This window comes from Ascaphus truei, chromosome 3 (assembly GCF_040206685.1).
Source record: "Ascaphus truei isolate aAscTru1 chromosome 3, aAscTru1.hap1, whole genome shotgun sequence".
NCBI lineage: Eukaryota > Metazoa > Chordata > Amphibia > Anura > Ascaphidae > Ascaphus > Ascaphus truei.
Window position 1 is genome coordinate 302,565,035 of NC_134485.1, and position 25,805 is coordinate 302,590,839.

General features: G+C 43.2%; 1 protein-coding gene across 8 annotated transcripts in view; it reads left to right on the plus strand.

Moving 5' to 3' along the window:
• The window catches only part of DIAPH3 (diaphanous related formin 3), a 782,005-nt gene that overhangs the window by 443,523 nt on the left and 312,677 nt on the right, over positions 1-25,805 (plus strand). For all 8 annotated transcript variants that reach the window (XR_012799927.1, XM_075591039.1, XM_075591038.1 and 5 more), the window contains exon 23: positions 3,454-3,577. Coding sequence is in view for 7 of the 8 variants with exons in the window: in XM_075591039.1 (XP_075447154.1) it covers positions 3,454-3,577 (124 nt within the window). In the remaining variant the exon portion in view is untranslated. The remainder of the gene's footprint in view (positions 1-3,453; positions 3,578-25,805) is intronic.

Consider the following 25,805-nt stretch of genomic DNA (forward strand, 5'->3'; position numbering starts at 1 on the left):
TGTGTATATTAACCCTAGTTCATATCTAAGTCACATGCTCACAAGTGTGCTGTTCTTGGCAGATTGTTTATTGGGACGGATTGAGGGGAGATATTGTTAATTTGAGGGACCTTTGCAAAAGTGAAAAGTGGGCCAGCTTGAGGTCGGTGTACTAACCCTTGTCCCGTGTGCAGGTCACGTGCTCACAGGTGTGCCATACGTGTCACTCGGCAACTGAGCCTTCTGAATAGGGGTGCCTTGAGAGAAGAAAGGTTGAGAACCACTAGTCTAGGAGCCAGGCTCGCTCCAGAGATCCCCGCAGCCCCTTCCCCCAAGAAATGTTCAAGCTTTTTATGACAGGGAGCTGCTGATCACGCATGCCAAGATGATCCTAGAAAGGGAAATTCTGCTTTGGTGTGCAATGCATGGAAAGTTCAACTGGACCCTAAGTACTTGGGGTTGTGGGCGAGGGAGAATGACCTGTGTGAGTGTGCACTGCTGCCTTTCAGAAGGGGGCGGGAAAGCTGGGCTATTGGCAAAGGTTATAGGGTACATAGGTGCAGATTGTTGTGAGTCCCCGCTCTCAGCCTGTGTGTATAAGCACAATAGGTGGCATCATTGGGGCGACCAAACGTGTATCTTGCCTGTGGCCAAATTTACCCCTTAATCCAGAGCACAGATTGCACGTCCTCACCTTTCTACAAGAAGCCCAGCACTTAATGCGAGAGGATTATTCAGACTCTCTGATATACCCGTGGGCTTTTTCCGGTGTAGATACTGATAGTACTCTGCCAAACTAAAAGTTATTTTCTGAGCTGTGAACTACAGCAAAAAACAAAGCAGGGGATTGGATGGTCAGCAGGGTCGAATATACCCCAACAAGTCTGCATTCTTCCTTCAAACTACAAAGTGGTTTTGTTTAATCATTAATTATACCTGCACTTACCAGATGCTGCTTTTACCTGAACTTTCTATATCCTTATATATTTTCACCAATGGACTGTTGGAGATTCATTTATATCTCCCTAATGCTGTCTTTTTGAGCTATGAATGGCTCCTCTGCAACTATGTGAACTACGGCATTCTGTGGAGAAAATATTTTCACACAAAAATAAAATGTCTGGACCAGAAGCATGGATATACATTAATAATTTCTCTGGATGTCACAGTGCAAAAGATGCTCAAAACTTTCGCCCCATGTGGGACTGTGAATTTTATAGATATTTATTTTCAAAGCAATCTGGGGTAATCAGCACATCACAACAAATAGTACCTGCCCTGAACAGTACCCAGCCTTACTGGATTAATATCGGTAGACTAATGGATTTACAGATAATCATCATTGATGGAAGTTGCTGTTCAGAACCAGTGCCTATCCACCAGCTGTTGCTATAGTTAACTAGTGCTCCAGATCCATCTGTCACGTTAAAAAATATGTTGTGAAAGTAATGCTCCTAACCCCTTAGATATTGAAAGTTTGATTTAATGGCAGTTGACGTATTCAAAAGATGGGGCAAAAATGATCTTGAAATAGTTGAGAAAAGCAGTGTGCCCAAGTGATTGTGGTTTATTGTATATAGGAATGAATCATTAAAATAAACTTTTAAGCCATCCAATAATTAAGCAACATTATGTGTGTGTGGCATTTTGGGAGCAACATTTGAACGAATTTAGCGAAAATTACTCATTTACATACTGATATGCATTCAACCAAAGACACTTTCACAGACTATATCTCTGCGGCTTTTGCTAGCAATTCACCCTTTATTGAATAGTCTCAATGGAGCTTAAGCAAAATTTGGTGAAAAAAAACTGCCGAAGCGCACTCTTTTCAGTTTATTGAATAGGGCTCCTAAAAACTGTAGGCTATTTGAGGAGGTAGAGTAAGTTTGCAGTAAATGAAATAAAGAAATGTAAATAAATCTTTCTTATCCATTTATGAAACCTTGGTATTCGAGGAGCGGTCACGTGATCACTTAGGCTGTGATGTGTGTCTGTGCCCCTCTGGCACACACAGAGTTAAAAAAAAATGTTTAACAATTGTAATTTTTAGTTGGTAGGGGACAGGTACAAAAGATGATCGGTAGAAATAAAAAAGACAGCAGGACTAAAAATAAAAAGCAAGACTAAGGAATTATTTCATATATCATTATCATATTTAACCACATCAAGAAAAATAAATAATCAATGGGAATCGATTGAATACAGTATTCTACAGGGAATACCATAGATCGGGGGTGCAATTTTTTTTTCCCTACGGCCCCCTCCCCCTTACCTTGATGGCCTTGACAATGCATCTCCAGAATCCATCTGAGCCAAGGTAAGTGAAGTTTACAGAGGCCTTCGCTGCAGCGCCAGCATTTAATTTAAATGCCTTCGGGAAGCGCTCGGGGCCTCTGTAAACCATGCGCCCCCCGAAGGATCTCACGCCCACAGTTTGCGCACTCCTGCCATAGACTGTAAACAACATGTTTAAGATCCTGCAAAGCATGCTAGTCCATTAACCAGTGCTATAGAGGAACTTGGCTTGGCTGCAGTACAGAGAGAAAACACCAGGATGAGCTTGCTTAAGTGGATTTTAGGTGAAGAACAGGACACGTCCCATGTGTGTGCTCGAATACAGTGCAGGTCGCGTGGACACAATAGATATATTAATATTGGGGAACAAGGTAATCCATAAATCTCCTACGACAGAAAAAAAAAAACTTCTACCAAACGTTTGGTTTAAGGTTTACCCAAATATATAAACACACTCATAACTTCCCTTCTATAGTACCTAGACACACGAGTCACATCAATAGATTCAGGCGGCCATGACAGACGCAATGAGAAGCTGTATAACCGTCTTGCCCCTAAATTTGAGCGACAAATGGATATATGTCCATTATTACCAGCTGGACCTTACGTGTCTGGCCTCATTGCATTTGTCTTCTTGCCACGATTGCAGATATCGAAATGTTATACTTCAGAATAGCTGTCAAGTCCATGATTCTATATCCCTCTCCTTTCAAATCTTTTGGATGGTATGGGATAGTCACGCCCCTTGGCACTCCATAGAACCCGTCCAGGAATGCTTTGAAAAGTACCTTTAACAGTGTCCTGTTTACATTAGTGTTGGGGGACCCATAGTTGACTTCCATCTCTGGCAAACATGTTTTTATCTCTATATTCTATTAGTCCTAAAACTACTGTAGGCCTGGCAAAGGTTTTAACAAGCCATAATACATGTAATTGTATTTTTAAAATCAAACTGTAACTACTTTGACCCCTGAAGCACCAGTTTCATTAAAATACAATATCTCGTGATATCATGACACTAATGTTTTCTAATTTAAATATGTTACCTAATAAACAAACCTAATTCTCTGACATTTAATATAGTATACAATGTTTTTACTGGTTTTCTTTAGCATTATTTAGGAGGAGGGTTGCCCTATACAATTTGTATGTCCTAAGACCTTTTTTATGTTTTAGTCTCTGCAGAGAACCTGGAAAAGACACTGAAGCAAATGGAACGGCAGCTACAGCAGCTTGAGAAAGATTTAGAGACCTTTCCCCTTTCTGAAGATGTACATGACAAGTTTGTGACAAAGATGTCCATATCCTTTTGACAGCTACATAACTTATGGAGCACTGGTTGAATAAGCTTAAGATTTATTTAACATTTTTAATGTGTTTGCTTAACCTTTGTGTATCCTTCAGCTCTCATGCCTTGAAAGCTTTAACCACTTTAGCACCAAAAAGGCCACATGCTGTGTGTGAAAGCCTTTATCAAAATCAGTATCTGCAATGGATAGTGATACTGGCAAAATAGCACAGTGCATTTAAAATCCCCAAAACACAGAAATATACTTGCAATCAAGCACTGGCTTTACAGCACAGAAATGTTATAGGCTTCTGACTATTCATTTATATTAGCATGTAGTTAATTGGCCGGTGGTCCCATTTTTAAACTTATTGTAGACTATTTTGCTTTTCATCAGGAAACTGCAAACATACAGCTGCAGCGGCCGTTATTCAAACAAATCACGGCATCGATTTCATGTGCGCTGCTGTACTCCATACAGCATGAATGCGGCCAATCGCCCCAGGCACCCGTGCTTATCGCGATTGCTTTGTTGAATTTAATGGATTCTATTTATTTGGGTGCAATGAAATTAATGAATTACTGTGCTACTGTGTCAATTTAAGGTGTTTAAAAAACAGAACTCTAAAATGCCATTTTCTGCACTCGCCGCACTCGCGTCTTAAGGCGGAAAAGTTGGAAGACATCCCTCGTCATGACATCGTTATTCCGATGTACATGCATGAAGTGTTTGAGTAACTGCCACAGCAGCTGTATTGGGCGTAGGGGAAAACTTGAGATAGGACACTTAGAAAAAAAATCAACAGCACAAAGAGAAAAGGACAAAAAAGTTAGAGAGACATGAGGGCAGAATTGAGCGGGAAAAATAATGCTGCAGGATTGAAATAGGCATTAGACAGGAACAAAAGTGAACAAGAAACATAAATAAGTATTTTGCCACTAAAACTTATGCAAAGTTGCCTGAAGGGCATTTAGCACATGGCCAATGGTATTTTAACTTATATATTTATCCATATGAACCATTGTAATTTTATTGCTTGAGGTGATGATTTAAATGTGTGAGGTCCAAGACAGACGCCTGTGCATGCCCACAATGCATTAATGATTATCAGATAACATAACACATATTTATTAATTTCAACTGAATGAAGGACAAAGTCGACCCTGACTCATCAGATCTGCCCTTTAAACAAAAGTACCATGGGTATGATCTGTGTTCAGCTGCAAGTATCCATCTTAAAAGTGCAATTCCACATTAGTTTCCCCTTCCTTCCCCCTGCTCTCCTTCTTCCCCCATCCATCTAACCCCTCCTTCTTTTCCCTCCCCCTTTTTATCCCCTCCTCTTCCCCCCCCCATCCTCTCTCCCTCTGGTACTCTTCCCTCCCATGCTCCTTCCTTCGTCCCTTGGACTCTTCACCCCCCCCCCCCCCCCACCTCCTCCTTTCCCTCAACCTTCTCTCCTCCCACCTCTGATTAACCCTTTTACTACTAAAGATGCAGCAGGGTATTGCAGAAAAAAATTATGCAAATCGCTCCTGTAACAAAAGGGACAATCCCTTCATTTACAAACGTTTTCCATGTGTGCACTTCACCTTTTGTCACCCACAGTGCACTGCTTCTGTCTCCCTCATTCATCCACCTCTCATACCATCACCCTCACCTTGGATACTCCTATTTAAAAAGACAGTTCATTCATAACAGTAAAAATATATAGGAATTGTCAATAAATATGTTTTCTGTATTTTTTTTTTTCCTATTTTTTTTATTGGGTGATTACACAGTAACAGTCATGCAGATATTCTTGTTTACATCCCAATACATTACACCATTTTCAAATTTTTGTGGAAGAGGGGCAGGGCAAAGTGCCCAACAGGTTGGGCTTCCCAGAGAGGGGGGAAGCTTAGTATAGTTCCAAAGTAGAGAAAGGATGACAGAGTGTTTTCTGTATTCTTAAGATTATAGATATTAAATGTGTTTTTAAATGAGGGAGTATCTCAGGGAAGCATGATGGGATGAGGGGGTGGTGGGTAAGTGGGTTTTTAGGGTGATGGGAGCAGTGTATGCGAGGAAAGGTGAAGTGCCAACATGGAAATGGTTTGAAAATGAAGGTCTCTGTTCTTGTAAAACAAAAGAAAATGTGATTATTTTGAGATCACATTTTATATAGACTTACTAAAATATTTTCGAACATTTATTTAAAAAAATATTTATTGCGATATATATTATCGCAATAAATGTATTGATATGGTTATCGTGCTGTTTTTTGCTATTGCCCAACCCTAGATTATGAGGTAATCTTTGAGATTGTGCATCATACTTTACATTAAAACAGTTTTTATTATATTATTATTATGTACAGGTTGTTTACCACTTAAGCCCTGTGCGTGCCGGCCATGCACCTTTTGCAAATTACACTGTATATTCCAATTTCCCAAAATTGTTGAAATCATATCCTAAATTATTGATGCAAATAGCTTAGCACATCATACAGCAACATATTAATTATCTTATTACATATTCTTTATATGAAAGTGTAGACTTCTGCAGATATATATCATTATATGTGGAAATGTTCATGGGCACTGATTTTTTTTTTCCTCATAATAACAGTACCTGGGAGTCGCTTTATAGCATAAAGCAGTGATTTTAAACTGAGAGTCTGTGAGCACCCCTCAGGGGTTCCGCAGCCGACATAGTGGGAGAGCTGGGACAACTCTCCCAGATGTCCCAGGACTGGCAGGTCATGAGCTCAGAAGCAGCAGCTGCCTTGTCACTGATAGGCTTCCTATCCCTGCTCCGTTCGGCACCGGACGTTGTCACCCACCTGCTGACAGGAGGGAGAGGAAGGATCAGATAAGAGCGGGCACGCTCGCCTTCAGTTGGGGGTTGGTGTGTGTAAGTGAGGGGGTAAAGGGAGCATGAGGGGGGAGAGATTGGGGAGACGGTGAGGGTGTGATAGATGGGGGAAAGGGTTGGGATTCTCCCAGATTTTCACTATCAAATCCCTGGATTCCCTAACCAAAAAAAGGTTTAAATCCACTGGCATAGACCTTAGATGGCTATTTACTTTGATACTCTGTTGTTATCCACAGCTCTTCATTACCTAAAGAAGTATTACTGTAGTGCACGTTGAAGCAAAAAATTATGTAGCACTGCACAATTAAAAAAAAAAAATATTGAATTACATGATTGAAGAAGGGAGCTTAACTGTGTTAATTTCCGCTCCTGGAACCCCCTACTTCCTGAGATACTTACCACCGTAGGGGGTGCCAGTATCTCTTCAGCCAGGGTACTTGTGTGCCTAACATAATGGCAGCTTAAATGTCACGTGTCACGCAGGCCAATACCAAGCTGTGATGTCCCTTGCGGTTCCCTATTGGCCCACGTCACCTGGACATCTAAACTCTGCACCTCCGAGGTGTTAATTAACACAGTTCAGCTCCGTAGACCCCCTGCTTCAATCGTGTGATAAAAAATACAAATTGTGTATGTTTTGCTGCTTTATTTATGTCCTAATTTCTCAGTTTGCTGCTGTTTAACTTGTTTTGCTGAAGAACCGGGAATTCTTACTGAACATGTTTTGTTTGCTCTTTGTTTTACTGTTTAAAATGAGTGACCATTTCACAGTATTGTGCCAACTCTATTACTATGTACCACAAGAATCTATTTTTGCGCTCAGAAGCATCCCTGTAGACAGGCAATAAATTAGAAGCTACGGTATAGTCTTGCATATGGCTTCTGTTAATGCCACATGATCTCACTAATTGGAGAAGCTCATTCAGGCAAACAGATTTTCCAGTAAATTAATAAGAAAATAATGTTTGATATAAAGGTTAGATAATCCGACACAGCATGGAGAAGTCTGGACCTGTCTGTACATTTAATCCTAAAAGAGTAAAAGTTGAATGATTTTCTCTTAAAAGGCGTACAGCTCATAAAAACAGCCAGCTGGAAATCAGGAACAGGAAGAATGGCTTTGTTGAAAACACTTTCTCAACAAAAGTGAAATACTGTTTAATGGACATTCCAGCTATCACAATCTCTCGCTATATATAAGCACCTGAAGGATTATAATGAACTAATTAGCATTCCTGATTTAGGTGCAAGTTTGTTATCTTCACAGTTTGTATATTCATCTATTAGCAGAGTTTATTGACATACATATTGCTTGCATTTGCTGAATGAATCTTTAATTTAACAGGGCATACCAGTTAAAAAGAAACTCACTTAATTGATTTCAAAGTTTTGCTTGCTTTAAATTCGTAAAAGTAATAGTCAACCTTGAATACAAAATCTATGAATTTCAATATTGAAAACGTAAAACAAAATGATACATGACACAGTAGCCAAAAAGCTTTAAATAATTGCACTGAAAATGCCAAACACAATCTGGCTAATCAAAAAACAGATATAAAAAATTTAATTATTAGCCTACAAATTCTTATTGTAGGTAAAATGCGAAATAGTCCATCAGGGGTAGGCATTTATTCTTAAAAAGTATTCCCAACTCTCAAGATATGAAGAATAGTCCACTGCAGTGGGTTAGAAGAGCACACACACTCCTTTGGGGTGCAGATTATTTTATTCAAATAGTTAACAAAAATGAGAGAAATTCCCACTCACATTCTTGGGTGCTGTCATCCAGCACACAGACCCAGCGTTTACACCACAATTAGGATGCGTCTCTCTTTTTCTGCTGTCTGTACTCCTGGATGAGTCCCCTCACGCTGAAGCTGAGTAGCCGGATCGTGTGCATGTGCGCTTTATTGTGTTTGCATAACAAAATGAACTGGGACATGGCCTAAATGTCAACCAAGATGTCTGCAAGACGATTGTGCTCCTAAATTTTCACATGATACCTAAGGAAGAATCTCTCGGCTTCCATGCGGTGGCATTCTTGATGGAAAAACTGTGAGTTTTGAAGCAGCAAAGCCCAGGCGAAACTAAACGCACATGGCACTCAGATTTATATATCCAGGCCTTTAAAGCAACATCAACCACCATACTCGGCAGATACTATACCTTCACAATAGCAGGACTAAGGGAGTTAGAGCCTTAATCTTCAAGTGATTTACAAGGCAAAAGAGCAAGCGCCTGTGATCCTTATGGTTCTGTGACACGGAACCATCACCCTCCTCACATCCAGAATTCGAGCAGCTGTCACGGCGGGAGTCTGATGCTCTATTACAGATAAGACTTAGAATTTTTTGTAAGCTGTTGAGCTAAATGGCTCTATTATTGTTAACTGTTTTGATCCGTACCCTATCTTACACGGTGCCCCCTAAATAGCACACGAGCCACGGGGTGAAGAGGGCAGAGACACAACTACCAATCCTCCCCCGCAAGGTTTTATATATTACATTTTTGTAACGTCAAGTCATTAAAGACATAAGTTTATACCCAAGCACTTACATCTCTTCTGGTCCCTGACCTTGGGTCCCTGTCCCATGTACGCAATAGATTAAAAGTTTAAACAAATTTTCATACAACAACCCTGCAGTTATAAGAGAAACTGAAGCAGTGTATAGTATCCCATTTGACTCTGCACCTCTAATGAGTCTTAAACCTCTACAATAAAGACACAGAAAACATGTCTGTTATAATCTTTTTTTATTGCAACTATGGAGATTCTGCAGATTTAACTTTTTCTTCTTTCTGCACATCTCAAACTCAACAGGAATATCAGCCTTACTCACAATATAACTCTACAGAAAGAGGGGGATAGAGTTGTAATTATCTAGCAACTACAGGCAGCTAAAACGCAGGGCTGAACAGTGTTCCCAATTCAATGAATACAATAGCTGACAGCTTAGTCAAATGGCTCAATTTCTTCAAACTGCTCATCATACCTCATCTCATGCAATGTTAACCCCTTAGCAAACGACAAGACAAAAATTACTCCCTTTGCTGATTCCTGATTCATCTTTTGGAATATGTACAGTATGCATTAATCTTGTCTTCTCACAGATTTGTATCTGCTTCTCATGGATACATTCTTGGATAAAAGAATTATTGGGAAATGATAACACATACAAACCCCTTCTACAAATCCGCCTACTGTAGCTGCTACCTGACAACCTAAGTGGCACCAGCAACTGGGAAGACACTGCATAAGCAGCGCTACGTTTGATGGCTCCCATCCTGGAAGAGAAAATAACAGAAATCAAACTCGCCATTGAATCTGCCATGAATCAATTGAACTTGCACAAAGAGCAACTAGATGAGGTGGAAAATACAAGAGGACCTGCAGCACTTAGAAGATTGGAAAAAACTGCTAGCAAAAATAAAGACTTTATTATGCAGAGCCATGTGATATAGGCCTCTCTTTTTTTTTACCTGACAATGAAGGCTAACCCCGAAATGTTGTGCTCTTTTGCCCTGTATCACATCGCCTTGCATAATACATTCTTTATTTTTGCTACCAGTTTTTACCAATTTTATTTTGTGTTGCAGGTCCCCTTGTTCCTGTATACTTTTGGATGGCCCAGCGGGTCGCGATCCCACCTTTACTGGCATCGCTCCTAATTTTAGCCAGTAGGTGAGTGCCCACCAGACCATACTTCCTGTAGAATATTGAACCTCAACCTGCGAAACAGAAATTTAAGTCCTACAAGACAAAATAGATAAATATGAAAAAACTGCATAGCAAAGTTCTTGCATATAAACTTGAAGACCTAGAGAACAGAAGCCGCAGGAACAAGCTATGCATTGTCAGCTTACCTCAATCATTAAAAGCGAAGAATTGTGGGACTGGATAACTAAATGTCTTCCCAAAAACTATACAAGATCAGAATTGCACTCCCCTCGCGGACAAAAAGCACTCTTAGTAGGCCTTGTATGTCAAAAGCAGGAAAACCGCTCAAGACTTGTGACCATAAAAATTCTGAATTGTGTATATAAAGTAAAGATATTGGCAGCATAAATAAGATGAGAAAACTGACCTATAATAACTATTGAATCTTACTGTTTCAAGATTACTCCGCTCAAGTTTCTTCTAAGCAAAGGGAGTTTGCACCAGCGTGCAGATTTGTTTTCCAAAAAAGGTACACATTTGCATTGCTATACTCAGCAAGACTTCAAATAACCCATCGGAACATGACCATCTGGAGGGACTGTGTGTGTTCCTCGAGGAACCTAGCTCTTCAGAGCCTAATGGATGGCCAAATGATACCTACAGTGGCAGCCGCCTTTATTCTCCTGCGGCCGCCACCGCAATCTGCGGGCAGACGCGGCTGATTTTTTTTTTCTGCTGCGCGTCACTGGTGCACCAGTCACGCGTTCCAGCGTGCGTGCGTGCCAGGGTTCTTCCGGCATCCCCGAAGGTTGAAGGGGTAAGGGGGGATGCGTTGTGCGCCCCCGGAACCCGGAGAAGCAGAGGCGGAGCAGCCAGGGGGTTGCGAGGGCAGGGGAAGATGCGGCTGGCGAGCGGCCAAGTTCGGCGAAAGCCGAAAAAAGCCACGGGTAGCTACGGGTTAATGCAAGAATAAAGCTGGCCGCAGCAGTAAAACACTGGAAATTACATTGACTTTCCTCTTGCACTTACACATGTATCAAGACTTGCTGACCCCAACTGCCCAGCCAAAAAATGAAAAGTGCCACGGTGCTGGGTACAGTGCCTGCGTGATCACACCTCGGAGGGTTCATACCCCCAACAGCCCTGGAATCTCACCAAACTCCTTTGGAAGGTCAGTTTTGGGATAAAACACCTTGTAACGAAATACAATCTAATTGGAGGTCCATGGCGTATTATCCCTTTTTTACACTTGTGTTTTCTACTTACCTGTTGGTTAACTAAATGTTTCTCCTAAGGTTAAATGGCTCATAATGACTTCCATACCAAAACTCTAAATCCCAATGTAAGATTGTTTTCATAGAATGAAGGGGGAATTAACATACCAATTAAAAGGAAAACAATATGGCATTTAAAAAAGATTAGTAGCACTGTCACGACCAGGCTGTCAAATAAAGTTTAAGCCCGTTGTGGTTACCCCTGATCCATGTATAAGGGTTCAAGAGAGTTTGCTCTTGAACTCAGTAACATTGTAACTTTCAATGTGAAACCCGTCATTAAAAGTATTTGTTGTGTTTTTACCTTTCCGAGCATGCCAGCGAGCAGGGATTGCTTGGGAATGAGTTTTAAGGGGGAATTTGTGAAGGCATTGTTGTCAGAATGTGCCTAGGTAGTTCGGGTCCGGAGTTGTTGGTTCACCTCTGAATGTAACTGAGAATTATGCCAGATTACCGGATACATGTAGGCTCATTTGTCCCGGCAATATCTCCCCTTGAAAACAAAAGCGCGACTCACCACTAGGGTACCCTGCTTCAGCATAACCCAGAAAGGTGAATTGGGCACATGGATGAATAAGTGTCCCTTTAGCTGAGAGGATCCCTAGGTTAAGGGGGGAGTACCCATTTAGCGCCCAGGTAGCCCAGAACCTGTATTGGGTTTGTGGGTGCCCCAACTGTATATATACGGTTGTGGGGGGACTCTTGAGTCCAGACTAAGTCCCAAAATATAGTGTATAGGGAATAAGGCTGACAGGAATTAAAGTATATTTTTCTTATTCGATTCCCCATACCCAGGGACTTAGGAGTGCATTGTAAAACATACTTTACTAATGTACTGTATTGTAAAGTAATTTGCTGGGGACTTTCAGAACCGATGTCCAGGCAGGCTGCCAGGGCTAACCCACAGATGCCAGCAAGTCTGCTGGACGTCGGAGTTCAGAGTAGCCAGAGGATGCCAAAGGTCTGAAAAGCAATTGGGTGGCAGGGAAGGGCTCAAGTACCCAGGTTCGGGGAACAATGGCAGTCGTCCGGGCTGCCATTTGCTCTGCCAGACCTAGTGGAGCCTGTTCCAGTGGGTGGCATTGAGATAGCCAGGGACATAGGTGGCAAACTCGCACATGTACCTTGGCAATTTCATATTTCTAACTGAGACAGCTTTTTATACCGGCTCGTCTCTGATTGGCTTCTGAGAAAGTTCCCACGCAATCATTGGCTGCTGAGTTTCATGAATGAAACTCAGAATACTATAAAGAACTTGTGAGCCAATCAGATTTGAGATTCCCAGTAGTAAGAGTGTGGGAGGGCTTTTCAAAGTTGCTCTTGCGCGAAGAGCAAAGCAACCGGCTTCGATTTCAAGCCAGGAAAGCCTGCCTGCCAGATTCTAAATCCCGATTTTCGCGGCCAAGTTCTCAAAATCGAACGTAGCGGACGCGGCTTAGATTTGAGGTCCATGAGATTTGGGATAACTCGCGGTCAAGAAACTTCAAGTTTTCAGAAGAGAAGGGAGCGGTGGCATGTGGAACCGATTCCGGGCTAGCAAAACTCTTATTTAGAGTTCCCTGCACCTAGAAAAGTCTAGGTTTTTACCCCAGTCCCAAAGTAAGTGTGTCTTTTCGTCTGTATTTTCTGTTCCATTGTGTGTAAGTGAATTTGTGCGAATAAACTTCAATTTATTTAATTACCTTGTTTTGCTCAGTGAATGGTGCCGATTAAAAGGGTGTAAATTGCCTGGTTTCCTGTGACGAGCACAAGTTGCCTTCCTACAAGAAACTAATTTTAGAGATTCTGATCGTACAACACTTTCTCAAGATTTGGTGGATAGTTGCATTGCCGCTCACTTTACTGCTAAAAAAAGAGGCTGTAGTGATTATTTCCCACAATAATTCGCAATTTGCAATATACAATGATTGAGAAGGTTATTGATCTAGGTCAGTGGTTCCCAACTCCAGTCCTCAAGGACCACTAACAGTGCAGGTTTTAAGGCAATCCTCTCATTAGCACAGGTGGCCCAATCATTGTGACAGAACCACCTGTGCTCAAGCCAGGGTATTCATAAAACCTACACTGTTACTGGTCCTTGAGGACTGGGGTTGGGAACCACTGATCTAGGTGGTAGATTTATTATTTTAGTCTTTGAATTGATAAACTATAGATGTAGCGTTATGTGCTGCCTCCATTGCCGCAGACAGACAGGCTGAAATCTGTGTCAGTCTGCAGAATCTAAAAGCAGTACATTTTGCAGCTCGAGAGGTTTAAAGCAGTGTTAATCATTCCGGGCCAGACAGTCTGTACTAGCTGCGCAGAGGAGTGCCAGAGAGAAGCTCGCTCTCTGTGTTTCCCTGAGCAGCTAGCGATCAAATGTTTTATTATTTTTATATACTGTATTGAGGCAGGGTGTCTTTGGATGTGAACCCCATTTCTTTCAACTCCGGGGACCCCTTGTTTCCGGAGATATAGACCTCTGTGATGGGTGTCGGCAGCTGCTCCGTCTAGGCCCGCGTGGCGCTGGAGCTTTAAACTCCAGCAGAAGCGCCCCGTATAGAGTTATATATCTCCGGAAGTAGGGGATACCTGCAGCTGAAATGAATGGGGATCACCTCCAGAGACCCCCTGCTTCAATACAGTCTATAATAATAATAAAACATTGTATCGCTGTAACAGTTTCTAAGGCCTTGATATAGTAGGCATACGTGACGGAGTTCATGGTGTTGCGCACGCCTGTAAGACAAGGATCCGTGGCGTGTATGATTCCTATGACGTGCACGATGGAGTGGTATTGATGTCACATGAGCAGTTCACCCTCATTGGCTCAACCACGCATGTGACCCAGCCGTAGCGCAACAAAATAAAAAAAAATGTCTTTCAAAAAATTGGCTCTCTGTCGCGCGCACTATGGATTGGCTCATTGAGGTACGGACTTTTATTTGCGCCGCGCTCGACTTTGTGCGGACTATGGACACAGCCTTCGGGAGACAGAGAAAGACAGCTTCTTGGACTCCTCTGCACAGCTATTAAAGAGTTGTGACTGGCCCGGTAGGATTAACTCAGTGGTCCCATTCAAAAGCAGGGACACCCGCTGGGCTAATAATCCTGGACATTTTACTGATTTCTTGGTTGTGGCCGTGCTATGCTCCTCATTCCGCAACCTCATGCGCCCACGAAGGCAGTAAATGTGTCTAAGTCTCTACATGTTCTATTGATTGTGTATGCTCCGAACTACCATAACCATGATTTCTTTGTCTCTGTCTACCAGCTGCTCACTCTCTGGTTTGGAATCCCTCTGGTGATGGGTGGAGACTTTAATGCAATAGATAATGACATACTGGACAGAAGTGGCACTAGAATTAGACCACAGCAGGGTTAGGTACAGACTACCGAATTTCTGAAAAAACCTCAACATTTTAGTTTCTTAGTGAACTTTAAATCTTCTGGTCAGGAAATGTACCTTCTCTGGGTTCATTCAACATTTACTAGAATAGATTATCTTTTGACCGCCACTTCTCTCATACCAAAAATGCAACATGGGAAAAATGTGGATAACCGATCACTCTCCAATTTGGATAGATATAAAATCTGGGCTTTCCCAAATTGAGTGGGAAAATCTGGAGAATGCCAAGTTATTTACAGTGGTGTGAAAAAGAAAGTACACCCTCTTTGAATTCTATGGTTTTACATATCAGGACATAATAACAATCTGTTCCTTAGCAGGTCATAAAATTAGGTAAATACAACTTCAGATGAACAACAACACATGACATATTACACATGATTTATTTAACAAAAATAAAGCCAAAATGGAGAAGCCATGTGTGAAAAACAAAGTATATCTTATGATTCAATAGCTTGTAGAACCACCTTTAGCAGCAATAACTTGAAGGGATCGTTTTCTGTATGACTTTATCAGTCTCTCACATTGTTGTGGAGGAATTTTGGCCCAATCTTCTTTACAATGTTGCTTCAGTTCATGGAGGTTTGTGGGCATTTGTTTATGCACAGCTCTCTTAAGGTCCCGCCACAGCATTTCAATCAGGTTGAGGTCTGGACTATGACTGGGCCATTGCAACAATATGTTTTGATTATTTTCTTTTTCAGCCATTCTGTTGTAGATTTGCTGGTGTGCTTGGGATCATTGTCCGGTTGCATGACCCAATTTCGGTCAAGCTTTAGCTGTCGGATAGATGGCCTCACATTTGATTCTAGAATACTTTGGTATACAGAGGAGTTCATGGTCGACTCAATGACTGCAAGGCTCCCAGGTCTTGTGGCTGCAAAACAAGCCCAAATCATCACCTTTTCACCACCGTGCTTGACAGTTGGTATGAGAGTGTTTGTGCTGATATGCTGTTTGGTTTTCGCCAAATGTGGCGCTGTGCATTATGGCCAAACATGGCCACTTTGGTCTCGTCTGTCCAAAGGACATTGTTCCAGAAGTCTTGTGGTTTGTTCAGATGCAACTTTGCAAACCTAAGCCATGCTGCCATGTTCTTTTTAGAGTGACGAGGCTTTCTCCTGGCAACCCTTCCAAACAAACCATACTTGTTCAGTCTTTTTCTAATTGTACTGTCATGAACTTTAACATTTAACATGCTAACTGAGGCCTGTAGATTCTGAGATGTAACTCTTGGGTTTTTGCAATTTCTCTGAGCATTGCACGGTCTGGCCTTGGGGTGAATTTGCTGGGACGTCAAACTCCTGGGAAGATTGGCAATTGTCTTGAATGTTTTCCACTTTGAATAATCTTTCTCACTGTAGAATGATGGACTTTAAATTGTTTGGAAATGGCCTTATAACCCTTCCCAGATTGATGGGCAGCAACAATTGCTTCTCTAAGATCATTGCTGATGTCTTTCCTCCTTGGCATTGTGTTAACACACATCTGAATGATCCAGACCAGCAAACTGCTAAAACTTTGGCTTTTATGGAGGTGGTGACACTTGCTGATGATCAATTAATCAAGGGCATTTGATTAGCAGCACCTGTCTGCTACTTACAGTAGCATCTTAATTGCTATGTAAGCAGTAAGTGTGTACTTAGTTTTTCACACATAGATTCTCCATGTTGGATTTATTTTTGTTGAAAAAATCATGACACGGTGTAATATGTCATGTGTTGTTTTTCATCTGAGGTTGTATTTACCTAATTTTAAGACCTGCTAAGGAACAGTTGATTGTTGTTATGTCCTGATATGTAAACCCATAGAACTCAAAGAGGGTATACTTTCTTTATCACACAACTATATAATTTAGTTGACTTCAAATCTTACCTACGGTATGCCTGGTACAATTACGCTATAGAAAACACAGTCCACCTACATAATCCAATTGTTTTTGGAAGCATATCAAGTTGGTTGAAGAGGTTTCTCGTGATTTGCCAAACAAAAAGAAAAATTACACACCAAATTTACTTACCTAAAGCTACTCGAGCTAATAAAGACATGCTATGAAATGAAACAAGCTTATGAAACTATATTACAAAACAGGCCTCAAATATACGCAAACTTATAAATAATACTTTTTTAGGGAGGGTAAAAAACCCGGTAAATGCCTAGTCAACATATATATAGGCAAAAGAAGGCATAACGCTATACCAATTATCTGTAACCACAGTGGTGAAAGTGTAATTGCAAGAAAATATGTCATGCGCTTAGGTTAATAGCAGAAAACACCTAAGGTGTCAATATCGTCATGGGGGGCTATTAGAGGGAGCTATAACGGGCCACGAGAGTGACCGGAGTATCTGAGCATGGCAATGACCCTTACCTAAAACTCAGCTCCTGGTCTGGGTCCCGCTCCTCTCTATAAACCGCTCCTGCGTGCAGCCATCGATGTAGATACAAGAGAAGGAAGAAATTCCGGCGCTACTGCGCATGACAGACTCCACAGGTTCCCGGATGGATTCAACAAACTTTATTGGCAACGACAACACACTGGGGCTACACCACGATCTCCTCCTCTACACGTTTCACCCCCTAGTAAGAGGGTGAAACGCGTAGAGGAGGAGATCGTGGTGTAGCCCCAGTGTGTTGTCATTGCCAATAAAGTTTGTTGAATCCATCCGGGAACCTGTGGAGTCTGTCATGCGCAGTAGCGCCGGAATTTCTTCCGTCTCGTGAAAGTGTAATTGACCTGACCTCTTTCAGGAATTCTGTAAATCTCTCTATATGGCAAATGCAGACAATACAATTAAAGGGGACACTTTCCTAAAGCAATCTAATCGTTTATATCTGTTAAAGGGAAAAATGTATTCAATAAACCCATTTTTAATCAAGAAATAGACGAAGTCATCAACATATAAAAAAAAAAATCAAATCCCCTGGCCCAGCTAGGAATACTATACAATTCTACAGGAAGATTTCTCTCCCAACATTAACAAACTTTATAACCATATTCTGGATTCAGATAATATTCCTTTTGATTTTAATCTAGCACTCATCATAATAATCCCTAAAACTGGAAATAATCCAAAATTAGCCGGTTCTTATTTACCAATATCTCTTTTAAATGTTGAGTTTAAAATCTTAGCAAAAATTATAGCTAACAGACTAGCGTCCCTGATGCCAGATCTAATATCCAAGGAACAAACTGGGTTTACAAAGAACAGACATTCCATAACAAACATTCGAGCCACTTTGGTGGCTATCTTGGTCTCTCAAAATAACCTGTCCAACTCTTATATAATCAACAATTGAGATGCAAAAAAGGCATTTTATAACATTTATTGGCCACATCTCTTGAAAACTTGAAACATTCAAGATTTTGAAGAAAAATATAAAGTTCATTCAAACCACGTGGAAATCTCTCCGTACTTTCATTACCACAAACAGTTTAAATTCCCAATACTTTGCCATGGGTATTATGGTCTGTTCCTCAGAGATAAAGATCTCTGCATTTGACTTACTTTTATTCATAGCGAATCCGGTATCTCCTGTGCCAACAAATATAAATACGATTAAAGAATTCAGGGATGTCTCAGGATTTCGGATACGTTTGATTAAATCAGAAAAATGGTCAGCTAATCAAAACACCCCTTGTTAGAGGAAAACTGCCCATTTAACTGGAACTCTGAAAGTTGTTCAACTGAAACTACATAAAGTATCTGGTTGTCAATTTTACCAAAAATATAGATAATATGTACAGTAAGGTGCCAATTTCTCCCCTGCCATGGAAAAAAAATCATACTGACTTGGCGTCCTGAAATGGATTGCCAATGTGTTAAATAGGCAAATACAATCTGATTGAAATGGTTGCTTTCGCTAGACTACTGTCAAATTTTAATGCTACTATTATATTTTAAATCGCATGATCTTAAATAGTTAAATAAGGTATTTCAGAAATTCATGTGGAATGGGGTAAAAAAGAGAATTCATGTAAAGAAAACTAGGCTGTACTGTATAACTTTGCAAGCCTTTTAAGATTTCCTTGAGATTGGTTTCTAGATCTACAGTAAATACTTTTTTCAAATTTATATTACGACCAACAATTGGCAAGAGAAATAAACTTTCAATACTTATTCACATGACAATTCCTAAAATACCCAAACATTGCAAAATAAACCCCTTACTCTTAAACACGTGTAAATACTGGCAACAATCTAGATGCAATGTAAAAGCACACAGTTATAAATCTATTCATCTACCGTTTGGGGAACTAGATAGACTGATCTCTCTCACTCTCTCGTTCTCTCTGTGCTAATCTCCCCATCTCTTTCCTGATATCTTTCTCTCTGTCTCTCTCTTTCTGTCTCTCTCTCTGTCTCTCTGTCTCTTTCTCTGTGTCTCTGTCTCTCTCTCTGTCTCTCTTTCTCCCTCCCCCTCTCTATTCTCTCCCTCCTTCCCTCTCTGTTCTTCCCCCCTCCCCCTCTCTGATCTCCTCCCTCCCTCTCTGTTCACTCCCCTCCCTCTGTTCTCCCCCTCCCTCCCTCTCTGTTCTCCCCCTCCCTCCCTCTCTGTTCTCCCCCTCCCTCCCTCTCTGATCTCCCCCTCCCCCATCTGTTCTCCCCCTCCCACCCTCTCTGTTCTCCCCCTCCTCCCTCTCTGTTCTCCCCCTCCCTCCCTCTCTGTTCTCCCCCTCCCTCCCTCTCTGTTCTCCCCCTTCCCTCCCTCTGTTCTCCCCCTTCCCTCCCTCTCTGTTCTCCCCCCCTCTCTCCCTCTCTGTTCTCCCCCTCCCTCCCTCTCTGTTCTCCCCCTCCCTCCCTCTCTGTTCTCCCCCTTCCCTCCCTCTGTTCTCCCCCTTCCCTCCCTCTCTGTTCTCCCCCCCTCTCTCCCTCTCTGTTCTCCCCCCCTACCTCCCTCTCTGTTCTCCCCCCCTCCCTGTTCTCCCCCCCTCACTCTCTGTTCTCCCCCCTTCCTCTCTGTTCTCTCCCCCTTAAAAGCCTCCCCCTCATCTTTTCACAAAGTGTTATGCAAACTTATAAACCACTAGCTGATATATCCGGTGTTGCCCGGGATGTAATGTTCCCGCTCCCCCTCCCAACTCAACTCCCTTCCACAGGCAGTCAGTGTGTGTCAGTCAGTCAGTGTGTGTCAGTCAGTCAGTGTGTGTGTGTGTGTCAGTCAGTCAGTGTGTGTCTGTCAGTCATGCAGTGTGTGTCTGTCAGTCATGCAGTGTGTGTCTGTCAGTCAGTCAGTGTGTGTCTGTCAGTCAGTCAGTGTGTGTCTATCAGTCAGTCAGTGTGTGTCTGTCAGTCAGACAGTGTGTGTCTGTCAGTCAGACAGTGTGTGTCAGTCAGTCAGTGTGTGTCTGTCAGTCAGTGTGTGTGTGTGTGTGTGTCAGTCAGTCAGTGTGTGTGTGTGTGTGTGTGTGTGTGTGTGTGTGTGTGTGTGTGTGTGTCAGTCAGTGTGTGTCAGTCAGTCAGTCAGTGTGTGTGTGTGTGTCAGTCAGTCAGTCAGTGTGTGTGTGTGTGTCAGTCAGTCAGTCAGTGTGTGTGTGTCAGTCAGTCAGTGTGTGTGTGTGTGTCAGTCACTGTGTGTGTGTGTGTCAGTCAGTCAGTGTGTGTGTGTCAGTCAGTCAGTGTGTGTGTCAGTCAGTGTGTGTGTGTGTGTGTTTCAGTGTGTGTGTGTGTGTGTGTGTGTGTGTGTGTGTGTGTGTGTGTGTGTGTGTGTGTCAGTCCGTCAGTCAGTGTGTGTGTGTCAGTGTGTGTGTGTGTGTGTGTGTGTGTGTGTGTGTGTGTGTGTGTGTGTGTGTGTGTGTGTCAGTCAGTCAGTCAGTGTGTGTGTGTGTGTCAGACAGTCAGTGTGTGTGTGTCAGTCAGTCAGTGTGTGTGTGTGTCAGTCAGTCAGTGTGTGTGTGTGTCAGTCAGTCAGTGTGTGTGTCAGTCAGTCAGTGTGTGTGTCAGTCAGTCAGTGTGTGTGTCAGTCAGTGTGTGTGTGTGTGTCAATCAGTCAGTGTGTGTGTCAGTCCATCAGTCAGTGTGTGTGTGTCAGTCCGTCAGTTAGTGTGTGTGTGTGTGTGTGTGTGTGTGTGTGTGTGTGTGTGTGTGTGTGTGTCAGTCCGTCAGTCAGTGTGTGTGTGTGTGTGTGTGTGTGTGTGTGTGTGTGTGTGTGTGTGTGTCAGTCAGTCAGTGTGTGTGTCAGTCAGTGTGTGTGTCAATCAGTCAGTATGTGTGTCAGTCCGTCAGTCAGTGTGTGTGTGTGTCAGTCAGTCAGTGTGTGTGTGTGTGTCAGTCAGTCAGTGTGTGTGTGTGTGTGTGTGTCAGTCAGTCAGTGTGTGTGTGTGTCAGTCAGTGTGTGTGTGTCAGTCAGTCAGTGTGTGTGTGTGTGTGTCAGTCAGTCAGTGTGTGTGTGTGTCAGTCAGTCAGTGTGTGTGTGTGTTTGTCAGTCAGTGTGTGTGTGTGTGTCAGTCAGTCAGTGTGTGTGTCAGTCAATCAGTGTGTGTCAGTCAGTCAGTGTGTGTGTCAGTCAGTCAGTGTGTGTGTCAGTCAGTCAGTGTGTGTGTCAGTCCGTCAGTCAGTGTGTGTGTCAGTCCGTCAGTCAGTGTGTGTGTGTGTCAGTCAGTCAGTGTGTGTGTGTGTCAGTCAGTGTGTGTGTCAGTCAGTCAGTGTGTGTGTGTGTGTGTGTGTCAGTCAGTCAGTGTGTGTGTGTGTCAGTCAGTCAGTGTGTGTGTGTCAGTCAGTCAGTGTGTGTGTGTGTCAGTCAGTCAGTGTGTGTGTGTGTGTGTGTGTCAGTCAGTCAGTGTGTGTGTCAGTCAGTGTGTGTGTGTGTGTGTGTGTGTGTGTGTGTGTGTGTGTCAGTCAGTGTGTGTGTCAGTCCATCAGTCAGTGTGTGTGTCAGTCCGTCAGTCAGTGTGTGTGTGTCAGTCCGTCAGTCAGTGTGTGTGTGTCAGTCCGTCAGTCAATGTGTGTGTGTCAGTCCGTCAGTCAGTGTGTGTGTGTGTGTGTGAGTCAGTCAGTGTGTGTGTCAGTCAGTCAGTGTGTGTGTCAGTCAGTCAGTCAGTGTGTGTGTGTCAGTCCATCAGTCAGTGTGTGTGTGTGTCAGTCCGTCAGTCAGTGTGTGTGTGTCAGTCCGTCAGTTAGTGTGTGTGTGTGTGTGTGTGTGTCAGTCCGTCAGTCAGTGTGTGTGTGTGTGTGTGTGTGTGTGTCAGTCAATCAGTGTGTGTCAGTCAGTCAGTGTGTGTGTCAGTCAGTCAGTCAGTGTGTGTGTCAGTCCGTCAGTCAGTGTGTGTGTGTCAGTCCGTCAGTCAGTGTGTGTGTGTGCCAGTCCGTCAGTCAGTGTGTGTGTGTCAGTCAGTCAGTGTGTGTGTGTCAGTCAGTCAGTGTGTGTGTGTGTGTGTGTGTGTGTGTGTGTGTGTCAGTCAGTCAGTGTGTGTGTGTGTGAGTCAGTGTGTGTGTGTGTGTGTGTTTCAGTCAGTCAGTGTGTGTGTGTGTCAGTCAGTCAGTGTGTGTGTGTGGTTGTCAGTCAATCAGTGTGTGTGTCAGTCAGTGTGTGTTTGTGAGTGTCAGTCAGTCAGTCAGTGTGTGTGTGTCAGTGTGTGTGAGTCAGTCAGTCAGTGTGTGTGTGTCAGTCAGTCAGTCGGTGTGTGTGTCAGTCAGTGTGTGTGTGTGTGTGTGTGTGTGTGTCAGTCAGTGTGTGTGTGTGTGTCAGTCAGTCAGTGTGTGTGTGTGTGTGTGTCAGTCAGTGTGTGTGTCAGTCAGTCAGTGTGTGTGTGTGTCAGTCAGTCAGTGTGTGTGTCAGTCAGTCAGTGTGTGTGTCAGTGTGTGTGTGTCAGTCAGTCAGTGTGTGTGTGTCAGTCAGTGTGTGTGTGTGTGTGTGTGTGTGTGTGTGTGTGTGTGTGTGTCAGTCAGTCAGTGTGTGTGTCAGTTAGTGTGTGTGTGTGTGTGTGTGTGTGTGTGTGTGTGTGTGTGTGTGTGTGTGTGTGTGTTTCAGTCAGTCAGTGTGTGTGTGTGTGTGTGTCAGTGTGTGTGTGTGGTTGTCAGTCAATCAGTGTGTGTGTCAGTCAGTGTGTGTGTCAGTCAGTGTGTGTTTGTGTGTCAGTCAGTCAGTCAGTGTGTGTGTGTCAGTCAGTCAGTGTGTGTGTGTCAGTCAGTCAGTCGGTGTGTGTGTCAGTCAGTCAGTGTGTGTGTGTGTGTCAGTCAGTGTGTGTGTGTGTGTGTGTGTGTGTGTGTGTGTGTGTGTGTGTGTGTGTCAGTCAGTGTGTGTGTGTGTGTGTGTGTGTGTGTGTGTCAGTCAGTCAGTGTGTGTGTGTGTCAGTCAGTCAGTGTGTGTGTCAGTCAGTCAGTGTGTGTGTGTCAGTCAGTGTGTGTGTGTCAGTCAGTCAGTCAGTGTGTGTGTCAGTCAGTCAGTCAGTGTGTGTGTCAGTCAGTGTGTGTGTGTGTGTGTGTGTGTGTGTGTTTCAGTCAGTGTGTGTGTGTGTGTGTGTGTGTGTGTGTGTGTGTGTGTGTGTGTGTGCGTGTCAGTCAGTCAGTGCGTGTCAGTCAGTCAGTGCGTGTCAGTCAGTCGGTGCGTGTCAGTCAGTCGGTGCGTGTCAGTCAGTCGGTGCGTGTCAGTCAGTCAGTGCGTGTCAGTCAGTCAGTGCGTGTCAGTCAGTCAGTGCGTGTCAGTCAGTCAGTGCGTGTCAGTCAGTCAGTGCGTGTCAGTCAGTCAGTGCGTGTCAGTCAGTCAGTGCGTGTCAGTCCGTCAGTGCGTGTCAGTCAGTCAGTGCGTGTCAGTCAGTCAGTGTGTGTCAGTCAGTCAGTGTGAGTTAGTCAGTCAGTGTGTGTATCAGTCAGTATGTATTTATGTGTGGGCTTACCCCCCCTCTCTCTCCTGACTCCCCCCCCTCTCTCCTGACTAACTCTCCCTCCTGACTCCCTCTCCCCCCCTTGCCTGACTCCCTCTCCCCCCCTCTTTCCTGACTCCTCCCCCCCTGCTGACTGGCGGTGGCGCGCTAGTGTCGGCGGCGGCGGGTGGACAGGTGAGGCGCTGCTGAGAGAGGGTGGGGGTGGTGGGGTAGAGGCGCCTGCAGTGGTGTTGTCCTTCCCCCCCCCCCTGAGAGGATTGTGTCGGCAGCGGGTGGGGAGGAGGTGAGGCGCTGCTGAGAGAGGGTGATAGGTGTTGGGGCAGAGGCGGCTGTCGGAGGTGGCGGTTACCCCCCCCGCGCAGAGCTGTGTCGGCAACAGGTGGGGAGTTGAGGCTCTGCTGAGAGACGGTGTGGTGGGGCGGCTGGCGGCGGCGGCGGTACATGCGCGGAGCTGTGTCGGCACCGGTGGGGAGGAGGTGAAGCACTGCTGCGAGAGGGTGGGGGGTGGTGGGGCAGAGGCGGCTGTCGGCGGCGGCGGTTCCCCCCCCCCCACGAGGAGCTGTGTCGGCGGTGGGTGGGGAGGTGAGACGCTGCTGACAGAGGGTGGCGGGTGTGAGCGGAGGAGGCTGCTCACGGTGTGCTGTGATGGTCAGAGGTGCACGCGGTCACGGTGTGAGAAGGCTGTGAGTGTGCGTGTGTGTCTCTTCTCCCTGCCTGGCTCCTCCCTGCCTGGCCCGCAGGCCAAACATTATTTCAGTCTTATATATATAGATATTTGCATCTCTCCTTTCACCAAGTTAAAAATGGGGCTTGGTAACTCAAGTAAATGTCTAAAATGCAATCAAATAGAGGCCAATATTATGCATCATTGATGGTGTTGTCCAAGAATGCAAACCTTCAGGAATAATATGGATGTTGTCTGGAGAATGAGCAAATCCCATGGCATCTTTTCTCGGAATCTGCACAAATGTGATCGATGAAAATGTAAACCCTCCCAAAATAGTGGAAATAGCCTTTTTGCTGCCATGAAAACAAGTTTATATTATTGGATACAGGATGTAATCCCTCATTTTAAATACTGGCAGAATAAGATGTATTTTATGTTTAGAATGGACTGGTTAAATGCATTTCAAGACAAAGAGAATGCAAGGACTGCATTCTTCAAAAGCTAGGAATCATATATTGAAACATTGCTTTTAGTGAAACCTAAGACTTTTACAGTATATACAAATATTTTGAACATAACTCTTTGATGGAACGGGGAAAAAATCATGGTGAAATAACCTAATATTATTGACTGACAGAATTTGTTTGGGCAGGGAGGAGTAGCTTCTGGTTTTCTCCTACATGGTCTTATAGAGAATTTTGACTAATTTACTATTATCCCCATGTACACTTTTTCCATATTGTTATGTGCTGTGAGTTATTACACTGGTTATCAAGTTATTATAAAGTTTGAGCTAAACACTTGAAGGTCATGTAAAGTGTGAATGTTCTACTGTACCATCTATGGACTAAGCTCTTATTAATAGACGGGTAATGTAAACTATACAAGTGTTTATAACAAAAATACTCTACTATGTGAACAACGATGTATTGTAATGTCATATATCCCTCCAAGCAACTGTTAAACAAATATGAAACTACAGTAAAACAATAAAAAATGTTTATGGAAAAAAAAAAAATAACCTGCAAAATTCCACACATCTTACTGTAAGTACAAAACTCATTAAGACTTTAACTGATATCATTTTTTTTTTAATTGCATTTTGATGTAATTGTAAGCGTTTATCCTACCTCAGGAAAAGAGGATTTGTCATGGTAGATGATACTTTTTATTATGTGTTCTTTTGTTTATACTCAAAGAACAGGGACAAAGAAGAGATAGATGCCTGCACAGGAGAATGTAACTCATATGCTTTTACTCAGTTGTAGTAAAAAATCAGATGCAAATAGCACATGAAAGCTGTCATTCACACCCCTTTGTAGTGCATGCCGGAGACATAATGCTGCTGTCTTGGAAAACCATAACATCATTATAGCAGCCTTTTCATCCTTCCAAAGAAATGAAAATGAATAGCAATAATTGAGTAATAATAATGAGTAATCTTGAGATAAAGGTGTTACATAAAAGCATCAGTATTTGTATCAGCATAGATGTCAGTAACATACTGTAGCATAACGCAAATAGTATGACAAGTAAATGGTACCATTACAATCTTACAGATTATTGAAAGAC